Source organism: Heterodontus francisci, unplaced genomic scaffold (genome assembly GCF_036365525.1).
Source record: "Heterodontus francisci isolate sHetFra1 unplaced genomic scaffold, sHetFra1.hap1 HAP1_SCAFFOLD_323, whole genome shotgun sequence".
In the NCBI taxonomy this organism is placed as follows: Eukaryota; Metazoa; Chordata; class Chondrichthyes; order Heterodontiformes; family Heterodontidae; genus Heterodontus; species Heterodontus francisci.
This window is the reverse complement of record NW_027141078.1, coordinates 2,023,068-2,036,680: the sequence shown is the minus strand read 5'-3', so window position 1 is coordinate 2,036,680 and position 13,613 is coordinate 2,023,068. Positions and strand designations below refer to the sequence as shown.

General features: G+C 48.0%; 1 protein-coding gene across 2 annotated transcripts in view; it reads right to left on the bottom strand.

Moving 5' to 3' along the window:
- LOC137361965 (extracellular matrix protein A-like) overlaps positions 1-13,613 on the bottom strand; it is a 213,690-nt gene that overhangs the window by 88,948 nt on the left and 111,129 nt on the right. For both annotated transcript variants that reach the window (XM_068026561.1, XM_068026562.1), the window contains exons 25-27: positions 12,715-12,870; positions 10,765-10,917; positions 8,900-9,094 (exon numbers count right to left, since the gene is read on the bottom strand). In XM_068026561.1, the coding sequence (XP_067882662.1) occupies positions 8,900-9,094; positions 10,765-10,917; positions 12,715-12,870 (504 nt within the window). The remainder of the gene's footprint in view (positions 1-8,899; positions 9,095-10,764; positions 10,918-12,714; positions 12,871-13,613) is intronic.

Below are 13,613 nucleotides of genomic sequence, written 5' to 3'. Positions count from 1 at the left end.
ACTCTACACCCATTTAATCACCCACAGCCCATCTCCACTCTCCTCTATCACTGACTCTACACCCATTTAATCACCCACAGTCCATGTCCACTCTCCCTCTATCACTGACTCCACACCCATTTAATCACCCACAGTCCATGTCCACTCTCCTCTATCACTGACTCTGCACCCATTTAATCACCCACAGTCCATGTCCACTCTCCTCTATCACTGACTCTACACCCATTTAATCACCCACAGTCCATGTCCACTCTCCCTCTATCACTGACTCTACACCCATTTAATCACCCACAGTCCATGTCCACTCTCCCTCTATCACTGACTCTGCACCCATTTAATCACCCACAATCCATGTCCACTCTCCCCCTATCACTGACTCTACACCCATTTAATCACCCACAGCCCATGTCCACTCTCCTCTATCACTGACTCGACACCCATTTAATCACCCACAGTCCATGTCCACTCTCCTCTATCACTGACTCTACACCCATTTAATCACCCACAGTCCATGTCCACTCTCCTCTATCACTGACTCTACACCCATTTAATCACCCACAGTCCATGTCCACTCTCCTCTATCACTGACTCTACACCCATTTAATCACCCACAGTCCATGTCCACTCTCCCCCTATCACTGACTCTGCACCCATTTAATCACCCACAGTCCATGTCCACTCTCCCTCTATCACTGACTCTACACCCATTTAATCACCCACAGTCCATGTCCAATCTCCCCCATCACTGACTCTACACCCATTTAATCACCCACAGTCCATGTCCAATCTCCCTCTATCACTGACTCTACACCCATTTAATCACCCACAGTCCATGTCCAATCTCCCTCTATCACTGACTCTACACCCATTTAATCACCCACTGTCCATGTCCAATCTCCCCCATCACTGACTCTACACCCATTTAATCACCCACAGTCCATGTCCACTCTCCTCTATCACTGACTCTACACCCATTTAATCACCCACAGTCCATGTCCACTCTCCTCTATCACTGACTCTACACCCATTTAATCACCCACAGTCCATGTCCACTCTCCCCCTATCACTGACTCTGCACCCATTTAATCACCCACAGTCCATGTCCACTCTCCCTCTATCACTGACTCTACATCCATTTAATCACCCACAGTCCATGTCCACTCTCCTCTATCACTGACTCTACACCCATTTAATCACCCACAGCCCATGTCCACTCTCCTCTATCACTGACTCTACACCCATTTAATCACCCACAGTCCATGTCCACTCTCCCCTATCACTGACTCTACACCCATTTAATCACCCACAGTCCATGTCCACTCTCCCTCTATCACTGACTCTACACCCATTTAATCACCCACAGCCCATGTCCACTCTCCTCTATCACTGACTCTACACCCATTTAATCACCCACAGTCCATGTCCACTCTCCCTCTATCACTGACTCTACACCCATTTAATCACCCACAGCCCATGTCCACTCTCCTCTATCACTGACTCTACACCCATTTAATCACCCACTGTCCATGTCCACTCTCCTCTATCACTGACTCTACACCCATTTAATCACCCACAGTCCATGTCCACTCTCCCTCTATCACTGACTCTACACCCATTTAATCACCCACAGCCCATGTCCACTCTCCTCTATCACTGACTCTACACCCATTTAATCACCCACTGTCCATGTCCACTCTCCTCTATCACTGACTCTACACCCATTTAATCACCCACAGTCCATGTCCACTCTCCCTCTATCACTGACTCTACACCCATTTAATCACCCACAGTCCATGTCCACTCTCCCTCTATCACTGACTCTACACCCATTTAATCACCCACAGTCCATGTCCAATCTCCCTCTATCACTGACTCTACACCCATTTAATCACCCACAGCCCATGTCCACTCTCCCCTATCACTGACTCTACACCCATTTAATCACCCACAGTCCATGTCCACTCTCCTCTATCACTGACTCTACCCCCATTTAATCACCCACAGTCCATGTCCAATCTCCCCCATCACTGACTCTACACCCATTTAATCACCCACAGTCCATGTCCACTCTCCCCCTATCACTGACTCTGCACCCATTTAATCACCCACAGTCCATGTCCACTCTCCCTCTATCACTGACTCTACACCCATTTAATCACCCACTGTCCATGTCCAATCTCCCCCATCACTGACTCTACACCCATTTAATCACCCACAGTCCATGTCCACTCTCCTCTATCACTGACTCTACACCCATTTAATCACCCACAGTCCATGTCCACTCTCCCTCTATCACTGACTCTACACCCATTTAATCACCCACAGTCCATGTCCACTCTCCCTCTATCACTGACTCTACACCCATTTAATCACCCACAGTCCATGTCCACTCTCCCCCTATCACTGACTCTACACCCATTTAATCACCCACAGTCCATGTCCACTCTCCCTCTATCACTGACTCTACACCCATTTAATCACCCACAGTCCATGTCCACTCTCCCCCTATCACTGACTCTACACCCATTTAATCACCCACAGTCCATGTCCACTCTCCCTCTATCACTGACTCTACACCCATTTAATCACCCACAGTCCATGTCCACTCTCCCCCTATCACTGACTCTACCCCCATTTAATCACCCACAGTCCATGTCCACTCTCCCCCTATCACTGACTCTACCCCCATTTAATCACCCACAGTCCATGTCCACTCTCCCTCTATCACTGACTCTACACCCATTTAATCACCCACAGTCCATGTCCACTCTCCCCCATCACTGACTCTACACCCATTTAATCACCCACAGTCCATGTCCACTCTCCTCTATCACTGACTCTACACCCATTTAATCACCCACAGTCCATGTCCACTCTCCTCTATCACTGACTCTACACCCATTTAATCACCCACAGTCCATGTCCACTCTCCCTCTATCACTGACTCTACACCCATTTAATCACCCACAGTCCATGTCCACTCTCCTCTATCACTGACTCTACACCCATTTAATCACCCACAGTCCATGTCCACTCTCCCCCTGTCACTGACTCTACACCCATTTAATCACCCACAGTCCATGTCCACTCTCCTCTATCACTGACTCTACACCCATTTAATCACCCACAGTCCATGTCCACTCTCCTCTATCACTGACTCTACACCCATTTAATCACCCACAGTCCATGTCCACTCTCCCCCATCACTGACTCTACACCCATTTAATCACCCACAGTCCATGTCCACTCTCCTCTATCACTGACTCTACACCCATTTAATCACCCACAGTCCATGTCCACTCTCCCCCATCACTGACTCTACACCCATTTAATCACCCACAGTCCATGTCCACTCTCCTCTATCACTGACTCTACACCCATTTAATCACCCACAGTCCATGTCCACTCTCCTCTATCAATGACTCTACACCCATTTAATCACCCACAGTCCATGTCCAATCTCCCCCATCACTGACTCTACACCCATTTAATCACCCACACTCCATGTCCACTCTCCTCTATCACTGACTCTACACCCATTTAATCACCCACAGTCCATGTCCAATCTCCTCTATCACTGACTCTACCCCCATTTAATCACCCACAGTCCATGTCCACTCTCCTCTATCACTGACTCTACCCTCATTTAATCACCCACAGTCCATGTCCACTCTCCCCCTATCACTGACTCTACACCCATTTAATCACCCACAGTCCATGTCCACTCTCCTCTATCACTGACTCTACCCTCATTTAATCACCCACAGTCCATGTCCACTCTCCTCTATCACTGACTCTACCCCCATTTAATCACCCACAGTCCATGTCCACTCTCCTCTATCACTGACTCTACCCTCATTTAATCACCCACAGTCCATGTCCACTCTCCCCCTATCACTGACTCTACACCCATTTAATCACCCACAGTCCATGTCCACTCTCCTCTATCACTGACTCTACCCCCATTTAATCACCCACAGTCCATGTCCACTCTCCCTCTATCACTGACTCTACACCCATTTAATCACCCACAGTCCATGTCCAATCTCCTCTATCACTGACTCTACCCCCATTTAATCACCCACAGTCCATGTCCACTCTCCCTCTATCACTGACTCTACACCCATTTAATCACCCACAGTCCATGTCCACTCTCCTCTATCACTGACTCTACCCCCATTTAATCACCCACAGTCCATGTCCACTCTCCTCTATCACTGACTCTACCCTCATTTAATCACCCACAGTCCATGTCCACTCTCCCCCTATCACTGACTCTACACCCATTTAATCACCCACAGTCCATGTCCAATCTCCTCTATCACTGACTCTACCCCCATTTAATCACCCACAGTCCATGTCCACTCTCCCTCTATCACTGACTCTACACCCATTTAATCACCCACAGTCCATGTCCACTCTCCTCTATCACTGACTCTACACCCATTTAATCACCCACAGTCCATGTCCACTCTCCCTCTATCACTGACTCTACCCCCATTTAATCACCCACAGTCCATGTCCACTCTCCCTCTATCACTGACTCTACACCCATTTAATCACCCACAGTCCATGTCCACTCTCCCCCATCACTGACTCTACCCTCATTTAATCACCCACAGTCCATGTCCACTCTCCCTCTATCACTGACTCTACCCCCATTTAATCACCCACAGTCCATGTCCACTCTCCCTCTATCACTGACTCTACACCCATTTAATCACCCACACCCCATGTCTAGTCTTCGTCATCCTAGAAATATAGCAGTATACTAACAGTAGGAGGCCATTTAGTCCATTTCGAATCTTTTCCGGCATTCAATGAGATCATGGGTGATTTGCGAGCAAACTTGACATACCCGCCTTTTCCCCATTTTGTTAATAGCTTTGGTGATCAAAAACCTATCAATTTCTGTTCTAAACTTCACAATTCATCCAGTATGAGGGAGAGTGTTCTAAACCCCCACCACCCTTTCAAGGGGTCCAGGAGAAAATCCATTTGGTTCAATGTCAGAAACAACAGAGATACCCCCACAGTACTGGGGAATCCTGTAGCCCTGCAACTATTGGAAAAGATATCGAGGAACAAATTTGCAAGGAAATTACAGAGAGGTGGAAAAATTAGAGAGTAAACTGGGGGACTTTAATTATTCTAATATAGGCTGGGATAGTCATAAAGTAAAGGGCAGAGAGGGAAAAGAGTTGCTAAAGTGTGTTCAGGAGAATTTTCTATCTACATTAGTATGTTACCAGTCCAATAAGCAAGGAGGCATTCCTGGATCTGGTTCTGGGCAATAAGGTGGGACAAGTGGATCAAGTGTTATTAGGGGAATATTTAGGGAACAGTGATCATAATATCATAAGGTTTAGGTTAGTTATAGAAAAGGACAAAGAGCAATCCAGAGTAAAAATAATTGAATAGGCTGAGAATGGATCAGGCCCAGATAAATTGGAAACAAAGATTGGCAGGTCAAACTGTAATTGAACAGGAGGAGATAGTTTGGAAACAGTGTGATTCATTCCAATGAGAGGGAAAGGTAGGAGAACAAATACAGAGCTCCCTGGATAACAAAAGAGATGGACGGTAAGATGAAGCAAAAAAAAAGTGCATAGGATTGATGTCAGGTTGATAATACAGGTGAGAACCAGGCTGAATATAGAAAAGGTTGGAGGGAAGTGATAAAAGAAATAAGAGAAGTAAAGGGAGAGTATGAGAAGAGACTGGCAGCTAACATAACAAGGGAATACAAAAGTATTCTATTGACACAAAAATAGGAAAAGGGTGGTAAAAGGAGGTGTGGGGCTGATTAGGGATCAATCAAGAAAGGATAGGCAGAGGGCATGGCTGAGGTACTAAATGACTACTGTGAATCTGTATTTATTAAGGAAGAAAATGCTGCAGAAGTCGGAGTGATAGCGGAGGTAGCTGAGACTCTAGATGGGTTAAAAATTGATAAAGAGCAGGTATTAGATAGGCTGGCTGTACTTAAAAGTTGATAGGTCACCAGGACTGGATTAGATACGTCCCAGGATAATGAGGGAAGCAAGAGTGGAAATTGCAGAGGCACTGGCCATAATCTTCATGTCCTCCTAAGATACAGGGCTGGTACCAGAGAATTGCGAATGTTACACCCTTGTTCAATAAAGTATGGAAAAATAAACCCAGCGTCGACAGGCCAGTCAGATTAACTTCTGTGTGGGAAAGCTTTTAGAAACGATAATCCAGGACAAAATTAACAGTCACTTGTGCAAAAGCGGGTTAATTAAGGAAAGCAGCATGGATTTGTTAAAGGCATATTGTGTTTAACTAATTTAACGGAGCCAATCGATGAGGTAACAGAGAGGGTTGATGAGGGTAATGTGGTTGATGTGGTGTACAGGGACTTCCAAAAGGCATTTGATAAAGTGCCATATAACAGACTTGTCAGCAAAGTCAAAGTGCATGGAATAAAAGGGACAGTGGCAGCATGGATGTGATGTTAGCTGAGTGACAGGAAACAGAGAGTAGTGGTGAACGACTGTTTTCTTGGACTGTAGGAATGTATACAGTGGGGTTCCCGGTGGTACTTGGACCACCTGCTTTTCTCAATCTATATTAATGGCCTAGACTTGGGTGTGCAGGCACAATTTCAACATTTGTGGATAACATAAAACTTGGAAGTATTGTGAACTGTGAGGAGGTTAGTGATTAAACTTCAAAAGGTCATAGACAACTGGTGGTTTGGGCAGATATGTGGCAGATGAAACTTAATGCAGAGAAGTGTGAAATGACACGAGGAAAGGCAATGTTAAAAAAGGGTAGAATTCTAAAGGGGGTGCAGGAGCAGAGAGAGATTGAGGGGTCTATGTGCACAAAGCATTGCAGGTGACAGGGCGGGTTATTCCAGGAATGAGGGACTTCAGTTACCTGGATAGATTGGAGAAGCTGAGGATGTTCTCTTTCGAGAAGGTTGAGAGGAGATTTGATGGAGGTGTTCAAAATTACAAGAGGACTGGACAGAGTAGATAGGGAGAAATTGTTTGCATTGTCGGAAGGATCGAGAACCAGAGGACACTGATTTAAGGTGATTGGACCGAGCACGACAACAATTCTGTGATTCTTTGTGTGTAAAAGTAACTCTTAATTTCACTCCTGAAAGGTCTGGCTCTAATTTCTAAACAACACCGCCTGGTTACAGACTCCCCAACTAGCGGAGCTAGAATCTTCCAATTTACCCTACCTGTTCCCCTTTGATTAAATCAGGCTTTAACCTTCTAAACCCAAGTGTGTGTAATCTCTCCTTGCAGCTTAACCCTTGAAATCCAGGTATCCTTCTAATAAATCTGCAATGCACTCTCTCCAAAGCCAATATATCCTTCCTATAGTGTGGTACCCAGAACTGTACACAGTACTCCAGCTGTGGCCTAACTAGCGGTTTATACAACTCCATCATAACCTCCCTGCTCTTATATTTTATGGCTCAGTTAATAAGGGCAAGTATCCCATATGCCTTCCTAACCACCTTATCTACCTGCTTCTGCCTTTAGTGATCTATGGACAAGTGCACCAAGGTGCCTCTGACCTTCTGTACTTTCTAGGGTCCTACCATCCATTGTATATTCCCTTCCCTTGTTAGTCCTCCCAAAATGCATCACCTCGCACTTCTCAGAATTAAATTCCATTTGCCACAGCTCCGCCCATCTTCCCAGCCCATCTATATCGTCCTGTAATCTAAGGCTTTCCTCCTCAACATAAACAGCACCACCAATTTTTGTGTCATATCTCTTTGCAATTTTATGCTTCCATCTACACTGCTGTCTTAGTCTCACTTTAGATATGCGGCTTTTTATTGCATCATTCATAAATATGGTGAATAAATGAGGCCCCAGGACAAATCCTTGCGGACACCAGTAGTCACAGCCTGCCCATTCGAGTGCCTGTCCAAACTCTTTGTTTCCTCCTGCTGCTTTTAGCCAATTTCTTAAACAGGTCAATAATTCACCTTCAATTCCATTAGCTTTAACTAAAAGCCTCTTGAAATGGATTTTATCGAATGCATTCTGGAACAGAATATAAACATCCGTAGACATTCCCCTGCACACTACTTTAGTCACCTCTTCAAAAAATCCAATCAGGTTCACCAGGTATGACCTACCCTTTACAAATCCATGCTGCCTCTCCCTGATCAGCAGAACATTTACAAAGTGTTCAGCTAGCCAAGCTTTCATTATACACTCTCGTATCCTGACCAGAGATGTTACATTAACCACTGTATAAAAGCCATGTTTCTCTCTCTCACATTTCTTAAATAGCAGGATGATGTGCAATTTTCCAAACAAAAGGAGAGGTTCCCGAATGGAAAGAACTTTGGAAGATTATCTTTGGAAGGACATCTGCAATATTCTCACCTACTTCCCTTAAAACCTACTCTACCCAACCACTTAATCTCTTCTCACAGATCTCGGACATAATATCCATTCACAGACACTCCTCTCTCTCGCGAGCTCTCTCTCTTATCTCTCGCGGGCTCACTCTCCCCCCGCTCTCTTGCGGGCTCTCTCTCTCCCTCCTCTCTCGCGAGCTCTCTCTCTTATCTCTCGCGGGCTCACTCTCCCCCCGCTCTCTTGCAGGCTCTCTCTCTCCCTCCTCTCTCTCGTGGGCTGTCTCTCCCCTCTCTCGCGGGCTCTCTCCCCCCTCTGTCACGGGTTCTCTCCCCCCTCTCTCGCAGCTCTCTCTCCCTCTCTCTCGTGGGCTGTCTCTCCCCTCTCTCGCAGCTCTCTCCCCTCTCTCTCGTGGGCTCTCTCTCCCCTCTCTCTCGTGGGCTGTCTCTCCCCTCTCTTGCAGCTCTCTCCCCTCTCTCTCGTGGGCTCTCTCTCCCCTCTCTCTCGTGGGCTGTCTCTCCCATCTCTTGCGGGCTCACCTCTTTTATGAGTCTTCCAAGTCTTGCTCTCACTTCGCTTGTTGAATACGTAGACACATCGCTTCCCACAGTCCCCGACTCGACAGCACTGCTTCCAGCCTGTGCAGTCCTCATCTGTCTGACACGTCTCTGCCTGCTCTTTGTCGCAGACGTGTTGTGTCGTGGACGGTTCCGGACATTCCTTGTCTCGCTTTTCTGTTTTGAAACAAAAAGGCCATGAGAGGCGAGTTTCTAAAATCAACAACCAAAGTATTGGGAAGCTGAGAGATCTGAGAGACACGGAGGGGGGAAGAGCCAATGGAGGGATTTGTAAACAGGGATGAGGATGTTCAGTTTGAGGAGATACCGGAACGACAGGCAATGTAGTTCAGTGAGCACCGGGTGATTTGGAAATGGGTGCGGGTTCGGATATGGAACAGATTTTTCAATGATCTCAATCACCATTCAGTCGCTCTCACCCCTGTTACACAGGAACACGAGGAGGCCCATTCAGCCCCTCTCACCCCTGTTACACAGGAACAGGAGGAGGCCCATTCAGCCCCTCTCACCCCTGTTACACAGGAACAGGAGGAGGCCCATTCAGCCCCTCTCACCCCTGTTACACAGGAACAGGAGGAGGCCCATTCAGCCCCACTCACCCCTATTACACGGGAACAGGAGGAGGCACAGTCAGCCCCTCTCACCCCTGTTACACGGGAACAGGAGGAGGCCCATTCAGCCCCTCTCACCCCTGTTACACAGGAACAGGGGGAGGCCCATTGATCCCCTCACGTGCCTGTTACGCAGGAATAGGAGGAGGCCCATTCAGCCCCTCTCGTGCCTGTTCTGCCATTCAAATAGGTTATAGCTGATCTGTGCCTTAACTCCATTCACCTGTCTTGGTTCTACGATCATTAACACTCTTACCCAACAGAAATTTATCAATCCCAGTTGTGAAATTTTCCCCTGAGCTGCATTTTGGTTGAGAGTGTTCCAGATTTCCACTCCCTTGGACATCCCACTACAGGAAGTACTTCTCTCCCTCTACCCTATCAAATCTCTCAATTATCTTAAACCGCTCGATTAGATCACTCCTTAACTTTCTGGACTCGAGGGAATACAAGCCCAGTCTCTGCAACCTGTCTTTGCAATGTAACCCTTTTCACACTGGTATCATTCTGATGAATCGTACGTTGGCCTTCATTGTAAGAGGATTCGAGTACAGGAGCAAGGATGTCTTACTGCAGTTATACAGGGCTTTGGTGAGACCACATCTGGAGTACTGTGTGCAGTTTTGGTCTCCTTATCTGAGGAAGGATGTTATAGGCCTATATTCACTAGACTTTAGAAGAATGAGAGGGTTATCTCATAGAAACCTGTAAAATTCTAACAGGACTAGACAGGCTAGATATTGAGAGGATGATCCCGATGGCAGGGGACTCCAGGGGTCACAGTCTCAGGATACGGGGTATGCCATTTAGAACCAAGATGAGGAGAAATTTCTTCACTCAGAGGGTGGTGAATCTGTGGAAATCTCTACAGCAGAAGGCAGTGGAGGCCAAGTTGTTAAATAAATTAAATAATGCCAAAGGGATCGAGGGATATGGGGAGAAAGCGGGAACAGGGTACTGAATTAGACGATCAGCCATGATCTTTTTTGAATGGTGGAGCAGGGCCCGCAGGGCCGAATGGCCTACTCCTACTCCTATTTTCTATGTTTCTATGATTCTGTGCAGGGTGCTATCCAGACAGATATATCCTGGCTCAGGCATGGTGCCTAGAACTGAACACAGTAACTCCAGAAGCATGATGAGAAGGCCTTTGTATAAAATGTAACTACTCCACATAGATATTTCCTGATATCCAGGAAGGGCAGTCTTTCTTACTGTGTCTGTAAGATTGATGGACGCATCGTTTCCCGCAGCCAGCATCACAGCAAGTTAACCACATGTCACAATCGTCATCATCATCGCATTCCTTTCCATAGTTAATGTCACACATGGGTCCGAGACGGCTGGGAGCAGGGCAGGTGTCATTCTCTGGAAGGTAACCACAAGCAGATTGGCTTAAAGACCGGGTCAAAAATCATATTTCATTTCAATGAGGTGGATGTATTAGATACAGAGTAAAGCTCCCTCTACACTGTCCCCCATCAAACACTCCCAGGACAGGTACAGTACGGGGGGTTAGATACAGAGTAAAGCTCCCTCTGCACTGTCCCCCATCAAACACTCCCCAGGACAGGTACAGTACGGGGGTTAGATACAGAGTAAAGCTCCCTCTACACTGTCCCCATCAAACACTCCCCAGGACAGGTACAGTACGGGGGGTTAGATACAGAGTAAAGCTCCCTCTACACTGTCCCCCATCAAACACTCCCCAGGACAGGTACAGCACGGGGTTAGATACAGAGTAAAGCTCCCTCTACTCTGTCCCCCATCAAACACTTCCCAGGACAGGTACAGTACGGGGGTTAGATACAGAGTAAAGCTCCCTCTACACTGTCCCCCATCAAACACTCCCCAGGACAGGTGCAGCACAGGGGTTAGTTACAGAGTAAAGCTCCCTCTACACTGTCCCCCATCAAACACTCCCCAGGACAGGTACAGTACGGGGGGTTCTTTTGGGCCTCCTTATCTCGAGAGACAATGGATACGCGCCTGGAGGTGGTCAGTGGTTTGTGAAGCAGCGCCTGGAGTGGCTATAAAGGCCAATTCTGGAGTGACAGGCTCTTCCACAGGTGCTGCAGAGAAATTTGTTTGTTGGGGCTGTTGCACAGTTGGCTCTCCCCTTGCGGCTCTGTCTTTTTTCCTGCCAACTACTAAGTCTCTTCGACTCGCCACAATTTAGCCCTGTCTTTATGGCTGCCCGCCAGCTCTGGCGAATGCTGGCAACTGACTCCCACGACTTGTGATCAATGTCACACGATTTCATGTCGCGTTTGCAGACGTCTTTATAACGGAGACATGGACGGCCGGTGGGTCTGATACCAGTGGCGAGCTCGCTGTACAATGTGTCTTTGGGGATCCTGCCATCTTCCATGCGGCTCACATGGCCAAGCCATCTCAAGCGCCGCTGACTCAGTAGTGTGTATAAGCTGGGGGCGTTGGCCGCTTCAAGGACTTCTGTGTTGGAGATATAGTCTAACGCGGGGTTAGATACAGAGTAAAGCTCCCTCTACACTGTCCCCATCAAACACTCCCCAGGACAGGTACAGTACGGGGGGTTAGATACAGAGTAAAGCTCCCTCTACACTGTCCCCATCAAACACTCCCCAGGACAGGTACAGTACAGGGGGTTAGATACAGAGTAAAGCTCCCTTTGCACTGTCCCCATCAAACACTCCTAAGGACAGGTACAGTACGGGGGGGTTAGATACAGAGTAAAGCTCCCTCTACACTGTCCCCATCAAACACTCCCCAGGACAGGTACAGTACGGGGGTTAGATACAGAGTAAAGCTCCCTCTGCACTGTCCCCCATCAAACACTCCCCAGGACAGGTACAGTACGGGGGGTTAGATACAGAGTAAAGCTCCCTCTGCACTGTCCCTCATCAAACACTTCCCAGGACAGGTACAGTACGGGGGGTTAGATACAGAGTAAAGCTCCCTCTACACTGTCCCCATCAAACACTCCCCAGGACAGGTACAGTACGGGGGTTAGATACAGAGTAAAGCTCCCTCTACACTGTCCCCCATCAAACACTCCCCAGGACAGGTACAGTACGGGGGGTTAGATACAGAGTAAAGCTCCCTTTGCTGTCCTTAGGCAACCCCCCCACAACTGTGTGCTTCCTCCCCCCCGCCCATCCCCCCACAAACTGTGCGCCTCCTGACCTCCTTTGTGGAATTTGAAGACACATCTCTTTCCACAGCCGGCGTCACAGCACATCTGCCAATTGTCACAGTCCCCGTCTTCCTCGCACTCATCTCCCAGCTTCATGCTGCAAACCTTTTTCAGTGAGCTGGACGATGGGCACTGCTGCGTCTTTTCTTTATAGGAAGACACCAAGAGATCATTAAAGTACACAGCATCCTGGCCTTCAGAAACACAGGCATAAAGTACAAATGCAAGCCACTTATTGATTAACCACTTTCGAAATGAGTGGTTAGACCTCAGTCGGAGGACTCTGTTCAACTCCGGGGGCCGCACATTAGGAACAATGTCAAGGCTTTCGAGACGGTGAGCAGGAGGTTTACCAGAATGGTTCCAGGGATGAGGGATTTCAGTTATTGTGGAGAGACTGGGAGAAGCTGGGATTGTTCTCCTTTAGTGCGGAGCAGGTTAAGAGGAAATTTAATCCAGGCATTGACAATCAGGAAGGGTTTTGATAGAGTAAATAAAGAGAAACTGTTTCGGTAACTCGAGGGACACAGTGACCTGGAGAGTGGGTCCCTGTCAGACACAGTGTCCCGGAGAGTGGGGCCCTGTCAGACACAGTGACCCGGAGAGTGGGGTCCTGTCCGCCACAGTGTCCCGGAGAGTGAGGCCCTGTCAGACACAGTGACCCGGAGAGTGAGGCCCTGTCAGACACAGTGTCCCGGAGAGTGGGGTCCTGTCCGCCACAGTGTCCCGGAGAGTGAGGCCCTGTCAGACACAGTGACCCGGAGAGCGGGGCCCTGTCAGACACAGTGACCTGGAGAGTGGGTCCCTGTCAGACACAGTGTCCCGGAGAGTGAGGTCCCTGTCAGACACAGTGACCCGGAGAGTGGGGCCCTGTCAGACACAGTGACCC